General features: G+C 46.5%; 1 protein-coding gene across 1 annotated transcript in view; it reads left to right on the top strand.

Annotated features, from left to right (window-relative positions):
* The window catches only part of SCGN (secretagogin, EF-hand calcium binding protein), a 51,139-nt gene that overhangs the window by 28,970 nt on the left and 2,098 nt on the right, over positions 1 to 20,071 (top strand). The window contains exons 7-10 of the mRNA XM_075540735.1: positions 7,759 to 7,814; positions 10,725 to 10,770; positions 11,019 to 11,078; positions 13,011 to 13,079. Coding sequence (XP_075396850.1) covers positions 7,759 to 7,814; positions 10,725 to 10,770; positions 11,019 to 11,078; positions 13,011 to 13,079 — 231 coding nt within the window. The remainder of the gene's footprint in view (positions 1 to 7,758; positions 7,815 to 10,724; positions 10,771 to 11,018; positions 11,079 to 13,010; positions 13,080 to 20,071) is intronic.

Here is a 20,071-nt window from a genome sequence, read left to right as displayed (position 1 = left end):
GAGAAGGAGACTCCATCTCTACCCCAGCCCATGGCCTATGTCCACAAGGCTCAGTCAGACATACCCCACCCTCCACCATTCTTTACCTGTATGGGTACCACCCACTCCTCCCACAACAATCTACTTTTTTTTTTGGAGGGGGGGCTGGCTTTGATAATCTGTTGCAATCTGTAAGAACTCCCAGACAACACTTATAATTATGCGGGGGGGGGGGGGTGTTCTTAGGGAGGTTCACAAGTTCCCACAGGCCAGGGTCAGAAAATATTCAGGGTACAGTCATTCCTCTGTAGCAACACATTTCCTCAGCCGGCAACAACACCTCTCTTTCTGTCCCTCCGCTTCTCAGCTGCACAGTCTCTTGACCTATGTTACCCCCCCCACACCGGGTCAGGAAGCCAACGTGTGTTCTGACCCCTAGCCTCCTCCTTTCAGCACAGCTCCTCTGTTCTGTCTCAGGGTCTTCTTGCCTCGGCCTCTGGGATTGGCCAGTCTAAACGGGATCTCAAGCATGCTCCGCTGGGGACTCTTTTTCCTTGACGATCCCAGGAATTCACTCTCTTCCCTTCTGAGGGTAATGGCAACTAACCTGGCCCCTCCTCTCTGTTAATGTTACACACGCCTTCATTGCATGTGGCCACTCAATCTTTTGGTGGGAGTTACCGAGACATGGATAGAGGACCCATATTAAGAAATCTCACTTCCTCACACCTGCCCGCCATGGGAGACCCTACCAATATTTGAAAGACCAGTGCCATCGCCTCCAGCCTACTAGCAACATGCAAGCCAACACAGCCCCACAAACTGGTGGATTTCCAACTTAATGAAATGCTGACTTTTCCCCACAAAGCTCCTTCCCTACTGACTTTCCTCACCTTGATTTAGATCGACCGCACCTGTGCAGTTCCTCGTGCGCAAACTCTTAATATTACTCTTGCTTCTCTTGCTCAGACCGCATTGCCAATCTTTCAGCACCTTGTATTGGGTGCATTCAGGCTACATCCCGAACCTGACTACCTCTCACCCTGATCCAAGCCACAATGACCTTCCCTGGGTTATTGAAGAGGCTTCCCCATAGATCTATTGTCACTCTTTCCCCTACTGTTTCTACTTAACACAGCTGCCAGGGCAGTGCTGGGACAGGGTGGGGCATCATGCCACCTCTCTGCTCAAAACCCTGTGATGGCTTTTGTCTCCCCATGGCCTGTCTCACCCCACCTGCTGTCCCTGTCTCACTTGATCTTTTGTTGTTCCTGTGTGCTCCCCCACTCTGGTCCTACCTTCTGTTATCTGACACTCTCTTTGCTGCTGTATCAACCAAATGAGCTCCAGTCACACACCTTTGGCACTTTCTGTTTCCCCTGCTCAGAATACTTTAACCCCGAGCATGCAGGTGCCTTGTTCTCATCGCAACCAGGGTTTGGCTCCAAGGTCACCTCCTCACGGAGGCTTTCTGTTCTCATTGTATTAAAAACTGTATTGTATCCATTACACATCCCACTGGATTCTTTCATCGGTGGCATTAATTTTGTGTAACCTAGGCTTCCTGAGGTGGTACAAATGATTTAGCGCTCGACTCCTGCTAACCAAAAAGTGGTAGGTTTGAATTCACCCAAAGGCGCCTCAGAAATAAGGGGTGGCGGGTGGCGATTTACTTCTGAGAGCACAAGTCACATCAGGAGTTGCCACGTATTGGAATTAGTAGCCACTGTCTCAACCCCCAATGCCCAGGTACCCACACTGCTGTTAGACATGTAGTAGGCTTTTGACAAATGACTGTTGATTGACAATATTGGGAGGCTTCCCGTTGAAATAGTTAAGTAGAGGGTGGTGATGCCCAGACTTTACAGTGAGACCACTTTATTTTTTTTATTATTAAAAAGTTCATTTTATTGGGAACTCATTTACAACTCTTGTCACAATCCATACATAGCTCGCATCAGGTGAATTTGTACATATGCTGCCTTCATTCTTTTCTAGGCATTTACTTTCTATTGAGCCCTTGGCATCAGCTCCTCTTTTCTCTCCCTTTCCCCTCTCATAACCCTTTGATAGATTATAAATTGCTATTATTTTCATTTCTCACACTGACCACTTGTCTCCTTTCCCCCATGTTCTTTGTTGATCTTCCCCCTGGAGAGGGGTGTTTGTTTATGTGTCGGTCGTTGTGGAAAGTTCCGCCTTTCTTGCTTCTTCTCCTCTACTTCCCCCTACCCTTCTGGTATCACTATTCCCATTCCTGTTTCTGGATTCCGTGTGTCATGAGCTCCCATCTCTTATCTATATCTGTGTACATGTTCCGGTCTAGTCTGAATTGAGAAGCAGCACTGGGGTCATGGTAGTGGGGGGTGAGGAAGCCTCAAGGAACCAAAGGAATACAGTGTGTTTCATTGATGCTTTACTGTGCTCTGGTTGACTCGTCCCTTCCATGTGGCCCCTCTGTGGGGGGATTGTTCCATTGTCTACAGACAAGCTTTGGATCTCTGCCCTAACTCCCCTCATTCTCAACAATATGTTTTGTTTGTTTGTTATGTTAGTGAGACCTCGTTTTAAGGTTAACAGGAAGACACAGAAGTGGTACAGAATGGTACCCAAGAATATTGTTCAATGAAAGGCATCCCTTCTTGTGTGCTTCCTTTACTTTAAGGAAATTCAGACCCCTAAGGACTGGGGACAATCCACGTCGGTAGTGTCCTCTTTGCTTTCTCAGGGGGAAAAGAAGCCACTGGAAAGAGAACGTGTCCCTGGCACCAGATGGTTTATTTCATCGTCAAATGCGAAGCAAACTAAATTAGTCATGAGCCAGACAGGCGCTATAAAGCAGGAGCCTGGCTTTATGAAAAGAGCGCTCGAGGCCGATAAGCTGAGGTGAAAATCGCATGACTTCCCTAGACAAATGACCTTTGCCTCTCTAAACTTAAGCTCTGCCATGCGTGACAGGCAGTATTTCTTACCTGGAAAGGCTGTGGGGACGATGACGTGAACGAACACGTGGCCATTCTGATCTTTTTAAGACGAAGAAACCTTGGCGACTCAAGCCCAGAGGCTGTAACCCTTCAGAATCCACCGCAGGTTTCTGAGGGGTGTGAAGGTTTGAGCTCGGCTCTGTATCTAGAGGTGGTTGGTTCCAATCTACCCAGCAGTGCCACCTAAGAAAGGTCTGGCTGTCTGCTTCCCTAGAGATCATGGCCACGAACACTCAGCAGAGCGGTTCTGCTCTGTAAGACACATTTGCAAAGACAGACATGTTCATGATCAATTTTCTCAGTCACTGGGACGATGCATTGCTTATAAACTGATGGTGCTTGGAGGCCTGCCTTTTTCTATCATCAATTTAGGGGCAAGGAAAAATAGGTCCAGAGAAATTCAAAGAACTAGATTTGGAACCAGCCCCCAAACAGATGTGTCCAAAGGGCCGTGTGTGTAAGGGGACTCTTGTATGAGCTTCAGGGAGTTCACCGCGAGCAGGGCTGGGTGGTGGGTGGGAGTCGCCTCATTTGGGAGCCCGTAGAACCTGAGAAACAGCCTTGAGAAGGTGCTTGGAGAAAACACATTAAGGCTCCTGGGCCACTCCCATCCTCTACCCTAGCACCTGGTTCTCCCACCAGCCACTCTGCCCCCCATTCCACAGGACCCTGCTCACCACATAGGGCATAGTGCTTAGTTCAGGGTCACTCTTTACAGCTCTTTACATGCTTTGACAGGACGGTGACGTTGTTACTTAACTTGCAGAGCTGGAAGGGACCTCTCAATTGCGACCACTGAGTTGATGTGAACTCATAATGACCCTCTAGGACAGGGGTCCTCAAACTATGACCCGTGGGCCACATGCTGCCCGCCAAGGACATTTATCCAGTCGACCGGGTGTTTTGCCGCCGCTGCCTGTCCTGCTTAGCAGCCGACTTGCCCAGTGTGCATAGGAATTTGTTCATAGTTTGTTGTTTTTTTTAAACTATAGTCTGGCCCTCCTATGGTCTGAGGGATAGGGAACTGGCCCCTGTTTTAAAAGTTTGAGGACCCATGCTCTTGGGTTTCTAAAACCGTAACTCTTTGTGGAAGGGGTCTAGACCCTACTCATCTAGGCAGTGGTACAGGAGCATTGGCTGGTGGGCAGTTTGGTGCTTGACTGCTAGCTGGAAGGTTGGCACTCAGGCTCTGGAGAAGGGGCTGGCCAACTTCTTCCCAAATGTAATTGGCACGGATATCCAACAGCACCGTTCCCAGAATCCTCGGGTTCAGAGTCAATGTTCCAGGAGTGAGAAGAGGAGCCTGAGCACTTAGCTTGCAGCCCTCCACCCTTAAGTTGGCTGGTGACCAGACGTCCCACTTTTGGAACAATTTTTCCCATGTCCCGCGGCATTAAAAAAAATCCCAATTTGGGGAAAGAATGCATGACAAGCTAGGGTATACGGTTTTCGGCTGCCGTGTGGCTATTTCACCCAGGATATGAGTTTTATCAATGGTGTCCCGCTTTACCAATGTTAACATCTGGTAACCTTAAACATGCTAGGATCTCACTGCCCAGCCCGTTTGAGTCAGATGCGGCCAGGGGCTTGATTTGGCCAGTGACATTTTAATCAGTGCAGGGCCCACGGCTCTCTCTTTCTGCCCTGCAACGGCCCAGAGAGTGGCTGTTTTGTGACTCTGGCTTCCAGATGGTGGATGATGTGGACTAGGAGTCACCACCAACTTGGATACTCATTACTCATGTGACATGAAGGAAATCCCTGCTGCATTCAGCCTCAGAGCCTTGGAGTCATGGTGATGAGGGTTCATTGTGGGAGAAGGACCAGCCCCCCACCACTAATCATGGCGGACTTATATGGTTGAGATATATAAATAAAGTCATCGAGAGCATGAGAGATAAAAGAGATTGAAATAATGGAGTCAGACACATTCCTTTTTCTTTCATTTAAGAAAAATCATTTTATTAGGGACTCATACAACTCTTATCACAATCCATACATAAATCAATTGTGTAAAGCACATTTGTACATTCATTGCCCTCATCATTCTCAAAACATTTGCTCTCCACTTAAGCCCCTGGCATCAGCTCCTCATTCCCCCCCTCCCTCCCTGTTCCCTCCTCCCTCATGAACCCTTGATAATTTATAAATTATTATTTTGTCATATCTTGCTCGGTCCGATGTCTCCCTTCACCCACTTTTCTGTTGTCCATCCCCCCAGGGAGGAGGTCACATGTAGATCCTTGTAACAGGTTCCCCCTTTCCAACCCACTCTCCCTCTACACTCCCAGTATTGCTACTCACACCACTGGTCCGGAAGGGATCATCTGCCCTGGATTCCCTGTGTTTCCAGTTCCTATCTGTACCAGTGTATATCCTCTGATCTAGCCAGATTTGCAAGGTAGAATTGAGATCATGATAGTGGGTAGGGGTAGGAGGGGGAGGGAGGAAGCATTTAGGAACTAGAGGAAAGTTGTATTTTTCATTGTTGCTGTATCGCACCCTGACTGGCTCATCTCCTCCCTGAGACCCCTCTGCAAGGGGATCTCCAGTGGCCTACAAATGGGGTTTGGGTCTCCACTTCCCACTCCCCCCATCATTCACTATGGTAAGATTTTTTGTTCTGATAATGCCTGATACCTGATCCCTTCGACACCTCATGATCACACAGGCTGGTGTGCTTCTTTCACATGGGCTTTGCTGTTGCTGAGCTAGATGGCCACTTGTTTACCTTCAAACCTTTAAGACCCCAGATGCTATATCTTTTGATAGCTGTGCACCATTAGCTTTCTTTACCACATTTGCTTATTCACCCACTTTGTCTTCAGCGGCTGTGTTGGGAAGGTGAGCATCATAGAATGCCAATTTAATAGAAGAAAGTATTCTTGCATTGAGGGAGTATTTGAGTGGAGGCCCAATGTCCTTCTGCTACCTTAATACTAAACCTATAAATAAATATAGGCACATAGATCTATTTCCCAACTCTCATATATAAATATATTTTCAAATGTACATGTCTTTATCTAGACCTGTATAAATGCCCTTTGCCTCCCAGCTCTTTCCTCTATTTCCCTGACTTTCCTGCTGTCCCACTATCATGCTCCATCCCCATCTGGGTTTCAGCAATACCTCTTCGTTACATTACCCTTGATCATGCCCTACCAGGCATCCCACACCCACCTCATCACCAATTTGGATCACTTGTTGTTCCCTTGTCTTGAGTTTGTTAATATCACTACCTTTCCCTCCACCTCCCCCAATCCCATGTCCCCCTGGAACTGTCAGTCCCATTGTTTTCTCCTCCAGATTGTTCATCCAGCCTATCTTATTTAGACAGACCTGCGGAGATAATAACATGCACAAAAACAAGACAGAGCAAAACCAAGCAACAATATACAGCAAAACAACAACAAAACAATGACAAAAAAAAAAACACAAGAAAGAAAAGCTTATAGTCAGTGCAAGGATCATTAGGAGTATTTTCCAATCCAGTCTGTTGGGGCACCATGCCCTGGCCCCGAAGTCCACCTTCAGCATTTCCTGGGGACCTTGCTACTCCATTCCCTTGCTGCTCTGTTGCACCTCCCTAGTGCCTCACCTTGGTGTGGTGGGATCAGATCACATGCAATTCCCACACTGTGTCTCCAGTGTTGTCCCCTGTGGGGCCATGGGTCAGTTAGGGGCATAATGTCTCATAGTGAGGTTGGCCATGTAGTCCTCTCTGTGGACTGGCTGCTCTAATTGGTATCATCGTTCTCAAGGTCTGGTGGGCCAGGATGTGCTCCACTCTCTCCTCCTCCCCCTTCATCTGCTCCCGAGTGCTCTGATTAGATATGTCCCTCTCCAGGAACTGCAGATTCAATGTCGTCATTCGAAATAAATTATTCTGGGGGGAGGGGCAGGCAGACACATTTGAAGGTAGCATGCTCACCTCAGCCCTGCTTGGTGGTCCACATGGAGATAGGGGGAAGGGAAGGAGGACAAGGGGAAAGGGAACAGGGGAGTGAGGATGGGAGAGGAGAGGGGGAACCGATGAGAGGCCACTAGGGGGTGCCAGAGAACTCTTTATTGCTAACCCAGGCCTATATACCTTTGAGGGTCCTGCAAGCCCACTACTTACAGGTAAAGACATACGTCACAGGAAGGGGTTGCACTATAGGTTTTACAGCAATGAGACGGGGACAATCTAGGGATATACAAGCAATAGGAAGAGGAGGGATTGGAGGTATACATGTGACAAGAAGGGCAGATCCTAGATTCAGGATAGTAGCCTAACTTTGGATGTCACTGAGAAGGTTTGACCTGTTCTCTGGATCTCCATAGAAACCATTATCAGGAAAAAAGAAGAAAAAAAAAGAAACCTTATCAGTAGGGTGTAAACCTCACCTGCAAGAGCCAATCTAATGGTTGCCAGACTTTAGGGAGAAGTAGCCCATTGTCCTAAACAGCAGGGAGCGGGCCTAACTGTGGTGGGACGAGAGAGTAGTCTGGCAACTGACTGCCTTCATAGGGGATGTCTCTAAGCATCTGACCTCCCACTATTTGTTGGTAAAACGCTCCTAATGTTTGGCACGTCTTTGGGGGAGACAAAGCTGGGGAAAAGTCTCTTTATAATCCCACAGTCCGTAATGACCAACACAGAAGCTTCCTAGCAATTCCTCATCTTCTCTCAGGGAGACAGATTCCACAGCCAACATAGGCACACTCAGGTCATCAGAAGAGAAAAGCTAACAACTTCCATTGCGAATCCCTGTCACCAAGAGTTCTGACAACCACTTTCCCTTCTGCTTTTCAGATGAAGATCTTTGACAGGAACAAAGATGGCCGGTTGGATCTCAACGACTTGGCAAGGTGAGCAGTGTCAACATGGCGCTTTCGACTCAGAAATACCTTCCACGGGGGGGGGGGGGGGGGGCGGCAGCTGGGGGGTGGGGGGTGACGATGTCCCACTTTTCTGGAGGTGCAAAAATCAGGTCTGTCAGGGCATCTTAAAGGACAGACGCATTTTGCCAATGAACTGCAGTGGTTCTGAACAGTCTCGTGCAGTGTCACCAACTCCTGCACTAGCTGGCTCCTCCTTGGGCAGCTACCTCTGCCAGGTCCTGAAGAGGATCTGTGAAAGGAGATAGAGGGAAGAATCTTTCCTCAGTAAAGACCCCAACTGTGACCCCCTCTCCCTGTCTTCCACTGTGTTGCCTCGCAGGAGCGATGAGGCAGCCCATACCTCTTCTTTGCCTATTTCCTCATGGCTTTTGCCCTAATTCTGACCCACTTTGCCAGAGAAAAGGCCAGTCAGTGGGGACACACATCTCTCAAAGGCATTGGGAAGAAGGCCCCCATTAAAAAAAAAACAAACACCAGTTTTATTGGCATGTAATGCACACATCCTCCAATTCAATAGTTCAGTCATAGTACAAAGAGTTGTACAATCATCCCCATGCTTAATTTTAGGACATCTTCTCCTTTCTTGTGCTCATTATTAGCATCTCCTCCCTTGCCATAACCCCAAGAAACCATTCATCCAGTTACTATCTCTACTTAGTTTCCAGAAACCTAAACAAACTCACTGCTATTGGGTCAATTCCCACTCCTAGCACTGCTCCTATGGGGTTCCGGAACTTACAGGAGTAGAATGTCTAATCTTTCCCGGGAGGAGCAGCTGGTTTGGAACGGCTGACATAGCAGTTAGCAGCCCCAGCTCAATCCTCAGCTAGTGAGCGTGGAAGAGCACCAAGCTCCCCCTAGAGGCTGGGGTGTCCCATGCGTGTTGTGTTAGGACAAGCTGCACAATTCAGTCCCAACACTGACTCCTGAAAAACATCTTCCTGAATATAGTTCCAGCTATTAATTTCCTATACATATACTTCTATGTCCTCACTTACATTTCTATATGTTATGTTTTTATTTTCACTCATCTCAATGCATGTTCTAATTTTCTTTGAAAATTAAGAGTAATTTTGTTAAACAAAATAGCACAACATGAATTTTCTTGTGTGGAGATCAGTGAGGCTCAGAGTGGATTCAAAAGGCCAAGAGTCATTAACTCAAAGTTTATAAAAGTGGTCTAAGAATCTAAAAAATTTATATAACTGAAGTTCACATGGCTGGATCGACACAATGTGATTTTTTAATTTCTGATTTCTGGTATATATATTTTTAACGTCCACATACTTATGCATATCCCAAAGTTCTTCCGGCTATTCATTTCTGGATTTATTTCATTATAGTCAGAAAACATACGCTGTATGATCCAGCCCTCTTAAACTTATTGAGGATTATGTGGTGGCCTAGCGCGTTGCCTAGCCTGGAAAAAGTTTCCTGTGTGCGACATTGAGAGAGGCGCAGAGCCTGTGCTGTTGAGTGGTGGGTTCTATAGTTGCTGGTTTAGTTGGTTATTGTTACGGTCTTCGATTTCCTTGTCAATCTTCTGACTACCATACATTATTCTAAATAGAGCACTGAATCCCATTGTGCTTGTTGCTGCTGTTGAATTTTCGGTTTCTTCCTTCAATCCTGCCTGAGCCCCTGGGGCACAGTCCTGGCCATGGTTACAGCCCTACAGGCGTGCAGGATTCTTCCAGATCCCCAGAAATACACTGAAGTTTATCTAATCCCCTACGCACGTCACCTTCTGCAGCATTTCTCTCCCATTGTTTTGTTTGTTACTTTTATCCCGTTGTTTGGCCCAACAATTATCCACCAGCTCACAAGCAATTGTAATCTGAAACAGTATCTCTAGTTGTGTTTGCTAACCCACCACCTCACTCAATTGTCATCTGAAACAGTATCTCCAGTTGTGCCCCCCCAGTACCCTTAAGGAAAAGACTTCTCACAGGAGGACAGCTCAGCTTAAGGTCAAATAAACATGGCCTCAGTCTGCCTTCCCGAGCCTATGAGGTTGGATAAATAAGGGCCACTTTTCTAGGCATTAGGCTTTGAAGAAGGGGAAAGTTGTCTTTTCCCCAGTGACTGCTGAGCTGCTAGTTTCCTGTTGACTGTGGGGTCCTGCTTTTCAAGACTACTAAGGAGATGGATTGACGCAGTGGCTGCAGCCATGGGCTCGGACCAAACGGCCATTGTGAGGATGGTGCAGGACCAGGCAGTGTCTCCTTCTGTCCTGACAGTGTTTCCTTCTGTCCTGATAGAATCTAACAAGGGCAATGGCGAGGATCCCTGGGGGCGGAGTGGGTTCTGCATTGGGCTGATGAAAGGGCGGCAGTTCAAAACCACCAGCCACTCTGGTGAGAAAGATCAGATTCTCTACTTCCACAGCCTCCAAATCCCACAGTGACCATTGTCCTCCCAGGGTCACTGTGAGTTGAAATGAGTTCCATTTGACAGTGAGGGGAGAGGGCAAGTTACAATGCCACAAACGTGCTGTTTTTAACAACTTCCAGCCACTTTTCCTAAATAAAGTCTCCTCAGATTGCTGTAAAGCTCAAAGTTCAAAAAGTTGATTCTGACAAGTTTTTCCAGGGTTTCCCCCCACCCCTCTTTTTATGGGAGAGAGAATTTTCAGAGGTCTTTATTCCCTAAATTTCCATCAAGGTGGATTTTTACAAGTCACTCTTTGGACTGCAAATCTCTATGAGCCCGTAATGAATTCCTTTATTTCCTTGCATCGCATGCACATCCCTGTTGCTCCAGCACTGTTTCATTGTGTAGGGTAATCTGGAGCCATGCATGTGCTTCTTAGTGAGAGCTGGTGGAAAATCATGTGCATTTTTGTTTGTTTGTGTGTGCGTGTGTTTTCCAATTTAGGATTCTGGCTCTTCAGGAAAACTTCCTTCTCCAATTTAAGATGGATGTAAGTATTGTCATTTCTCTAGGTGGGGTTCGGCCACCCTTATTTCGCTAAGGATTGGAGCGGGAAAGAGTGGATAGCACTTTTTCTTTTTGCTTAGTTTAAATATCCCTTGAGATGGATACGTCTCTGGGTGGATTTAAGGGATCCATGTTTATTGACTCCACGTTGATAGATGTTGCTTCAGCACCTGGGAATTGCACACCCAGCGTTCACCTTGTGGGCTGACACCATGTGCTCTCCATCCCCAGGCCTGCTCCACTGAGGAAAGAAAGAGGGATTTTGAGAAAATCTTTGCCCACTATGATGTCGTAAGTATGCCGCTTTGTTCTATGCTGGCCCCCGCTAGGCAGAAAGTGTGTGTGATCCCTGCATGTGTGGTCATGGACACGCAATGGATATGAAGAAGGGCGATCTGGCGACAGCCTCAGAGTTGCTCCATCCATTCTGAGGACCGTGGAGTGTCTATGGCCGAGAAGACAGTGGGTCCACAATGCTTGCTTCTGTCCCTCGGCTCCTTCTTGGCATCCATCTAAAATGATGCTCAAACACCAAACCCAAACAATGAAAATAAACGACAGCAAAGAAATCCACCCTACCCTAAAGCACAGGCCTGCGGTCAGGCACCTTCTGTATAACATTGTTCCCGTGGCAGGAGTCGTTCATCGATTGGACTTTTAAGGAGAAAAAAATGCTCCGTGTGAAGCGCGCAGCATGACATAGGGGTGGGATTACTGAGGGTGAGTAGGACAGGTCAGAAGAAAGAAAACCACGGAGGAAGTTGGGATACGGCCTAAGAGACCCCCAGACCGAATCTTTCTGCATCAGAGTTGGAGCAGGAAAGGCCTCTGACTGTGAAGAGAGCAGGGCGCAGTGGATGAGCACTTGCTCTCAGACATCAACCATGGACTTGGGATCCCAGTGGGTGAGCCACGTGACCTTGGGCCGGCGGCCTCCCTGCTCTGTGCCTTAGTTTCCTTATGTGTAAACATTGGGGTGGAACGTATAACCATGCACCTACTCCTCCCTTATGGACTAGCTCATTATCCAACATTTTGCATTTAAAATACGAGTTAAAAAAGCATCTGGCAGTTTTGCTCGCTAGTGACCTCTGCCTAGCAGTAGCCAAGGCGAGGAGAGAGCAATGCTGGGTGTGATGGTGATGTGCCAACTTGGTTGGACCAGAAGCTCAGTGCTTGGAAGTTCTGTCATGATGTAGTCATCCTCCATTTTCCTATGAAGCTGACTTTAGCATCATGACCTGGCCTTTGTAACGGAAGCATGGGATAAGCGAGAGGGAGTGCAGTGCTTACAGCCTAGGGTGGGTTCGCCAATTACGCGAATCCACGAATCTCAAGCTACTAGAACAAGGCCCGGTGAATCATACATGCTAGATCATTTGGTAGCACGCTGGTAAATGCCAGGCCGGGTCAAAAAGGATTACTACGAGGGTTCCCGTTCCTATGTGCCCGGGTTTATTCTAAGCAAAACGTACTGAAACAGGTCTCTGCCACCCGTGGATGGCTGCAGATATGTTCTCTCGGTAAGGCACTTGTCTCGGTCTCTTTAGGGTGCTTCCACGAAGACAGGGCTTCTCAAAATAAGGGCTACACCGGGATCCGCTGGAAACAATTGTAATTTTAGAACTATGTTAAAAAATCAGAATGGATGAGTGGTCAGAACTGAGATTTTAAGAAAGCAAATTATCTTAATAGGCATATATTGTACAGAGTTTCATGGGTTGTATGTTGGGTAGAAAACTAAGTGTCTCCTGCTCAGACTAAATGATAACTCTAATATGATCACTCAGTCTGCGCCTGAGGGAAACGTTACACTTTCATAACCATCCAATGATGGTTAAATCATAAAGCAAAAAAGTAAAACTGCCAACTTCTTTAAAGGGGCAATAGGAGGTGAAGTTAAAGCTTGGCTAACCAAAGCTTAGTAACTTGGAGACGAAGTGAAACCAGTACGTGCCGGATCAACACGATTTTATACAAACCAAGGAGCTCAAAAGTCCTGTTTCCTCATTGCTTACGTCAGGGGAGTTATTTACCCCAATGAACTCTTTAACTCACGTGCCACATTCACATTCTAGCCAAAGAACATACGGCGGAGCCTGTCATTTGTGAATCTCTATGCACTTAGAAAAGAACACTGATTTGTCCCATTTGCCTAATAGATTCCTTAGCTGTTTGCTTTCAGAACGTGACATTTACACGATTGAATTTCTCTTCTTTCAGAGTAAAACCGGAGCTCTAGAAGGCCCCGAGGTGGACGGGTTTGTCAAAGACATGATGGAACTGGTCAAGGTGAGTTCGCAAGTCTGCTGAGATGATTCCCACCCGGAAGTGAGGTTGCCAGGCAGATGAGTTCCTTGTTTATTGTTGAGAATTGATGGTGCCAAATTAATGCAGAGAGAAAACCTGGGGGCATCGTCTATTTAGGAACCGCTGAGCTTCCAGGAAGCCCAGTATAGCTCCCCTTTCTCTTCAAATCATTCACAATTTAGCTGCAATGACACCCATCATCATTTATAGCCCCCGCCCCCGTGTAATCCAGCAAAGGCAGGGCCGCGGTCTCTCTGCTTTATTTTCAGACATGACTACTGCTACAACGGATTCAATTTAGATCGCAGCTCCGTCAAAGAGCTGTTTGAAGTAGAGAAAGCCAAACCGAACCGGTTATGGTGATGCAGTGCTGCCTCGCAGCAACCCCGAGTCAGAGTAGATCCGCTCCACGGGGGTTCCATGCGTGTAATCTTCGCCGAAGGAGCCGTGGTGGCCGCATTGCATGAACTGCAAGGTTGGCGGTTCAAACCTACTAGCCACTCCTTGGGAGAAAGATGAGGCTGTCCGTTCCTGTAAAGATTTTCAGTCAGGGAAACCATATATCGAGTCACTATGAGTTGAAATAGACCTGGTGATAATGGGTTAAAAAAAAAAAAACTTTAGGGAAGAGAATGACCGGGCTGTCGGGTGGGTTATGAACCTCTTAGGAGACAAGTAAGAATCATTTATAGCGCAGAAATAGACAGTGTTTTAAACAGAGATCTTGGTGAACTGGATCACAGATAAGCAGTTAATTTCTAACTCCTTCACTACTATGGGACCAAGTCTCATAGTATATATATATATATAATATACACACACACACACACTATAGTTAGCATACTATATAGTGTCTATATAGCATACGAGAGATACTATATATCATATACTATAAATGCTATAGTCTCACATCCTTCGGGATGCTTTTGAGGTTGGTTTGCGACAGAACGCTCATGAGCTCATGGGCCCAGATGTCTGCTTAGAGCAGTAATTCACAGGACGCCTTCCAGTATCTGATCAGTCAAACTGTCGGAGGCTTGCAGTTGAGAATTGGCCCAGACACCACTTTTGACCTGCGGCTCCCGGGAGTGAGTTTACACGCGATGCTTGCGCAGGCATGGACGATTTTCCCCCTCCTCTGGCTTCTCATGAAGATGGCCTCCATGTCTTCGCAGACTCCTATCTGTTGTCACCCGCCCCTCCCCCTTACCCTCCACACACCCCGCTTGTGTTGGAGCCTTTACGGGTGCCGGCTCAGCCAGCACCACTGACGGGTGAGGGTGTGCTCTGCCCTTTTACACTGATCGCTGCGGGAAAGGGCCTTTTTTACTCATCATCTACTTACTGCCAGACGAACGTGCGTAATCAAAGCCGAGCAGTTATTGAGGGGACATTGAAGCTGCACAGCTGACGGGCTTGCCAAGCTGGAGTTTCAGTTTCTCCTTGATGAAACCAACCGTGGCTTGGTATTCCAGGGCTGCGGTAAGAGAAGCCCTGTAAGCGGGTAGCTTTAAAGAGCAGATGTCAATTTTCTCACAATTCACGAGCCCAAGAGTCAAGCTCAGCACGTGCTCTAGCGGGGAGGTCTTTCTCTATTTCAGCCTCTCTTAGCTTGCAGTCCTTGCGTTCCTGGGCTTGTGGGTCCCTCTGCTTCCCTAGTCCTCGGGCAAGAGTGTCTCCCTCAGACTCGCTGGATTGTCTCGGTGCCTGTGTGGCTTTTTATATGTCTCGCAGGTGATGCTTCACTGTCCGGCATGCCCCGACTTGCAGAACAATGAAAGCCCACAGGCACATACGCAACATATATTTTGGGGAAGACACAATTCATCCCTTAACATTCTAATCTTTTTCCACCACCCCCCACACCAAATTCATATTGCTTCCACATGCAGAACACTCACCCTATTGCAAAAGGATGGGTGTTTTTTCAAACCTTGTGGCCCCTCTGTAGCCAGTAGCTAAGACCACACTGTCTGCCTGAGTGTCACACTTGGTATTCCAGAAACGGACAGGTCCCCAGCCAGAGGGCCCGGCCCCCTGCTCCCCACACACCACCTGCCCCCTTCCTCCTTTGCTATCTATCACCTTAGGGGCCCCTGAGTGGTGCAAATCATTGAGGGCTCTAACCGGGAAGGTTATAGGTTTGAGTCCAGTGGTGGGATTCAAATAATTTAACAACTATTTTGCTGCCTTAATGGGCATTTTAAGTATTTAAAAAAGATATACCGGAAGGTAGTTTATTACTTCATACAGTTAATACTTAAATAAGAACAATAAAAGAGGCACACAAAGCTAGTTTATAAGAAATTTAAAATATTCATGAAAAAGTATTAAATAATATGTGACAAAAAGGAACAAAACTGTTAAAGATATTTCCATATTGCATTTCCCCTGCATTTTTTGCTTTTACTCTTTAAAAAAAATCATTTTATTGAGGGGCTCTTCCAGCGCTATCAAAATTCATACATACATCCATTGTGTCAAGCACATTTATATGTTTTTTTGGTTTTGTTTTATTTTTTTTCATTTGTACATATGTTGCCATCATTGTTTTTAAAACATTTTCTTTCTAATTGAGCCCTTGTTGTCAGCTCATTTTTCCACCCTCCTCCACTCGCCCTCCCTCATGATCCCTTGATAATTTAGAAATTATTACTTTTTTTCATTGTTTCCCATCACCTACTTTTCTGTTGCCTGCCCCCCTGGAGTGGGTGGGTTATATGTCGATCATTGTGATCAGTTTTCCCTTCTCCGCCCCCCACCCCGCCTCCCGCCCACCTCACCCTTACTCTCCTGGTATCACTACTTTCATTATTGGTCCTGAGGGCTTTGTTTGTCCTGGATTCCCTACCGGTGTACATGCTCAGATCTAGCTGGATCTGTAAGGTAGAATTGGGGTCATGACAGTGTGTGTGTGTGTGTGTGTGTGTGTGTGTGTGTGTAAGCATTAAAGAACTAGAGGAAATCTGTATGTTTCTGGCTTGTCTCTTCTGTAAGGAGAGGTCCAATTTTCTACAGATGGGTTTTGGGTCTTCACTCTGCACTCCTCCTCATTCACATTGATATGATTTTTTTGTTTTGGGTCTTTGATGGCTGATAACTTATCCCTTCAACACCTTATGACCACACAGGCTGGTGTGCTTCTTCCATGTGGGCTTTGTTGCTTCTAAGCTAGATGGATGCTTGTTTATCTTCAAGCCTTTAAGACCCCAGATGTTAAATCTTTTGATAGCCAGTCACCATCAGCTTTCTTCACCACACTTGCTTATGCACCCATTTTGTCTTCAGGGATTGTGTCAGAGAATGTGAGCATCCAAGAATGCTGGCTTATTAGAACAAAGTGTTCTTGCATTGAGGGAGTACTTGAGTGGCGGTCCAATGTCCGTCTGCTGCCTTACTACTTAACAAATAAACATATGTACATAGATAGATCTGTTTCCCTATTGTTATATATAAATCTATTTAGACCTCTATAAATGTCATTTGCCTCCTAGTTCTTTCTTCTATTTCCTTTACTTTCCTCTTGTCCAACTATCATATTTGGCCTTCATTTGGGTTTCAGTAATTCCTCTTGGCTACATTGCCCTTGATCAAGCCCCACCAGGCATCCTATACCCTGCTCTCCATCGATTTTAGATCACTTGCTGTTGCCTTGTCCCTGGGTTTGTTACCCCCACCCCCTTCCATATTGCTTCTTGATTGGCATCCTCATTTGCAATACTCTTTGCTTTTATTCAAGCATCACCCACTGAGTGATTTATCCTTAACCATCTTCTCACTATAGGAGCAGGATCCCATTCCTTTAGAGGTAGGCCAGTTAGGCAATAATCATTGTGTTTGCTACATTAGAAACAGGTAACATCTCTTCTCTGAATAGATTATGCTCATCTTGGTAAACCCCCTTTCCGCTTCTCCTGAACGTACGGCAGTTGTTCCAACCATACTGCTAGCCCTTTGAACACTTCCAGGGATTGTACAATCCATTCATAATATCTTGTGGGAATTTAGGGCATAACCCAGAGTCGAAACGAAGGACCGCATGTCACCCTCTGATTGTTTGGCATTTTCCCTCTTTACATTATAAATTTGTTTATTGAAGTAACAAACACAAGGGAGTAAAAATGGAGTACGTCATCAATATTACATAGTTCCATCTAATTTTTTATGCCTGTGGATGGAAGGAACATTACTATGGGCGCTTGCTCAGATGAGTGTTACAAAGGAGTGAGGAATGTAAATGGGTGGTATCCTCCCGCCTTACAGAGAACCCTGATTACAAGCTCCATTTGAACAAGGGGTTTGCAGAACCCAACCAAACAATGGGTATCAGTGCTGGCCAACCTGTGCAAACGACTGAATCCCACCACTTTGAGGTGCCACCAAAGAAAGGCCTGGCAGTTCGCTCCCCGCAATCCACCATTGGAAACATCGACGCATACTTTGACACGAATGAGGTCATCAGGAGTCAGAATCAACCCACTAATTGTTTCCCTTTAATTTTATCCCCGACTTAGAGAAAACAAAACTTCCCAGACCTGGGGCCTGCCTTGTTGGCCAAGGAGCCCAAGTCCTTGCCATGTGGGGCAGAACACACAGGGCGGGCAGGAAGGACTGGCTGTACTTGCAGTGGAAGCTCCCGGGGGAGACTCCACATGGGGAAGAGTGGTGTTGGGTGGGGCTCCCAGGGCGGATGCTTTCTGCTCCTTCTCTTTCTTGTCTTGTGCTTCAAGGAGTCTCAGTGACCTAGAAACCCCCAGCCGCTCTGCAGAGAAAGACAGGCTTTCTACTCCCGTGAAAACCTGCAGGCTGAGAACCCCCTGGGTAGTTCTACCTAGCCTATAGTGTTGTCATGAGTCAGCATTGACTCTGTGGAAGTGAGTTTGGTTTTCGGTTTGGGGTGTGTGTGGGCAGGGCGGTGAGGGGGGAAGGCCAGACGAAAGGGATTGAAAGCATGCTGCGGATGAGAAGGTACAGGATGGCGGACAGTGCTTTGGAGTCTTACAGATCTGAGCTTGGATGTTCGTCCCTCCAACCATTTGGAAGCGGATAGACGACTTAGGGTGCTGTGTCCACTTTATGACTGTGGAAAGAGTAGTTGGTTTCCAAGCGTATAGGATGAGTAGGAATGACATAGTCATGCAGCATAGTCCCTGGGGGATAATTGAATCCCTGGAAGGATAGTCTTTATGTTGTTAGAACAAAGCGACTGTAATCTGCAGGCCACGTGTTGGAGCCTACAAATAATTAGTGCTCAGGAGGAAATTTCATAAGCGGAATCAGCAGCTCATTGCATGGCTGAGCTATTTTAGTGGCTAACCGTGCCTGAAATAATAACGTGAAAAAACCCAGTGCCCCAGAGAACTTCCACGAGCTGGGGATGCTCTTTAACAGAAATGAACTTACGGATAGCTAGGCTGCTCTGAGGCAGCCATTGACCTACGTCCCCTCCTCCCCCCAAGAACTCAAAGTTGAAAATGTTTTATTTAATTTTCTGGTTCTACAATTCTGGCTCTGCATATTGTATAAAATGGAAAATTATGGAAAGTTATAGGTCCAAAGCAAATGAAAACTCAGGCTATGGTTTGGACCACCTTGGGTCCTAGTTCTGGCCGTATCACTAACAGCTATGGGACCTTGGCAAGCTATTTAGCTTCTCCAAACCTCAGTTTCCTGAGGGAAGAACTACAGAGCCCAACTCCATTAAGGCTGTTGTGCAGGCTGTGGACAGACAGTCAACACGAGTAACAGTTGTTATTAGTTGCTGTGAGTCTGCTCGGACACACACTATCCCCACGCACAGCAGAAGGGAACATCGCCTGGTCCTCAGCCACTCTGTCTTTCACAGGGACTCCATTGTCATGGCCACTGTGTGTGCAGACTACCTCCAAATCAGAGGGCTTACCTCCCATCGGTCGATTGGACAGTACTGTGTTGTGATCCACAGGGGTTTTATTGATTAATTTTCAGAATTAAATAGCTAGGCCTTTCTTCCTGGGTTGTCTTGGTATGGAAACTCCTGAAGCCCCTTCAACGGCATAGCATATTACCATTGAGAACTCAATCAATATTAGTTGTTGTCATGACTATATCATAAATCTATGTAGAAATTATTCTAGCTCTCCTAACTCTCATCACTCTGAGCTTCATTACTTCCATATCATTGCCTCAGGTAGCCAGTTGAATTTTACTAGATTCCTTCTTTAAAATCATTTCTTTTGAATCTAGATAACCTAATTAATTTTTAATGATTTTACCTCTCAGCTGTCCCTGAATTTGGTAATGGATTTCAAAGTTCAATGGTAGAAAACACAGACACACACACACACACACACACACACACACACACACAACCAACAAGTCAATTCTGACTCATAGTGACCCTAGAGGACAGAGTAGAATTGTCCCTGTGGGTTTCTGAGACTGTAACTCTGTACAGGAATAGGAAGCCTCGTCTTTTTCCTGGGGAGCGGTTGGTGGTTGTGAACTGCTGATCTTGTAGTCACTTGGAACTTCCTGACACATCTTCACAAGCTTTTAGAGAAAAATATCTGTATGCCTGCCCATTTTCTCCTTCCACATCTTTCCCTTCAACCCAAACTACCCAGAAAGCCTCGGAGTCTGTTTTGACCCAGGCGTTTCTATCAATAAAGAAAGCGAGCTGCTTTATCTATTTCTTCTTGCTAGGATGGTAGTGATTTAATGTACTGCCAACCCCAGAGTGATGAAACTCTTAAAATATGGTGAGCGAGAGAGCTAGGTGGCAAGGAGAAGGCAATGATTAATCTGGTGGAATCAATATTTACCTAACTAAAGACGGTCAGGTACTGTGGTAACAGGGGCTTCATGGAGCTCACAATTTATGGCTCAGTTCCGTGTGCATGTCACTCTCTTGAAGATGCCCCACCATTGCTCAAGCGAAACCCGAAGGTAATGCCAACACGGTCCCTCATTTTCACTTTAAATCTGCCATTGGT

The sequence above is a fragment of the Tenrec ecaudatus genome, chromosome 1, assembly GCF_050624435.1.
Source record: "Tenrec ecaudatus isolate mTenEca1 chromosome 1, mTenEca1.hap1, whole genome shotgun sequence".
Taxonomy (NCBI): Eukaryota; Metazoa; Chordata; class Mammalia; order Afrosoricida; family Tenrecidae; genus Tenrec; species Tenrec ecaudatus.
This window is presented reverse-complemented; position numbering and strand designations above follow the sequence as displayed.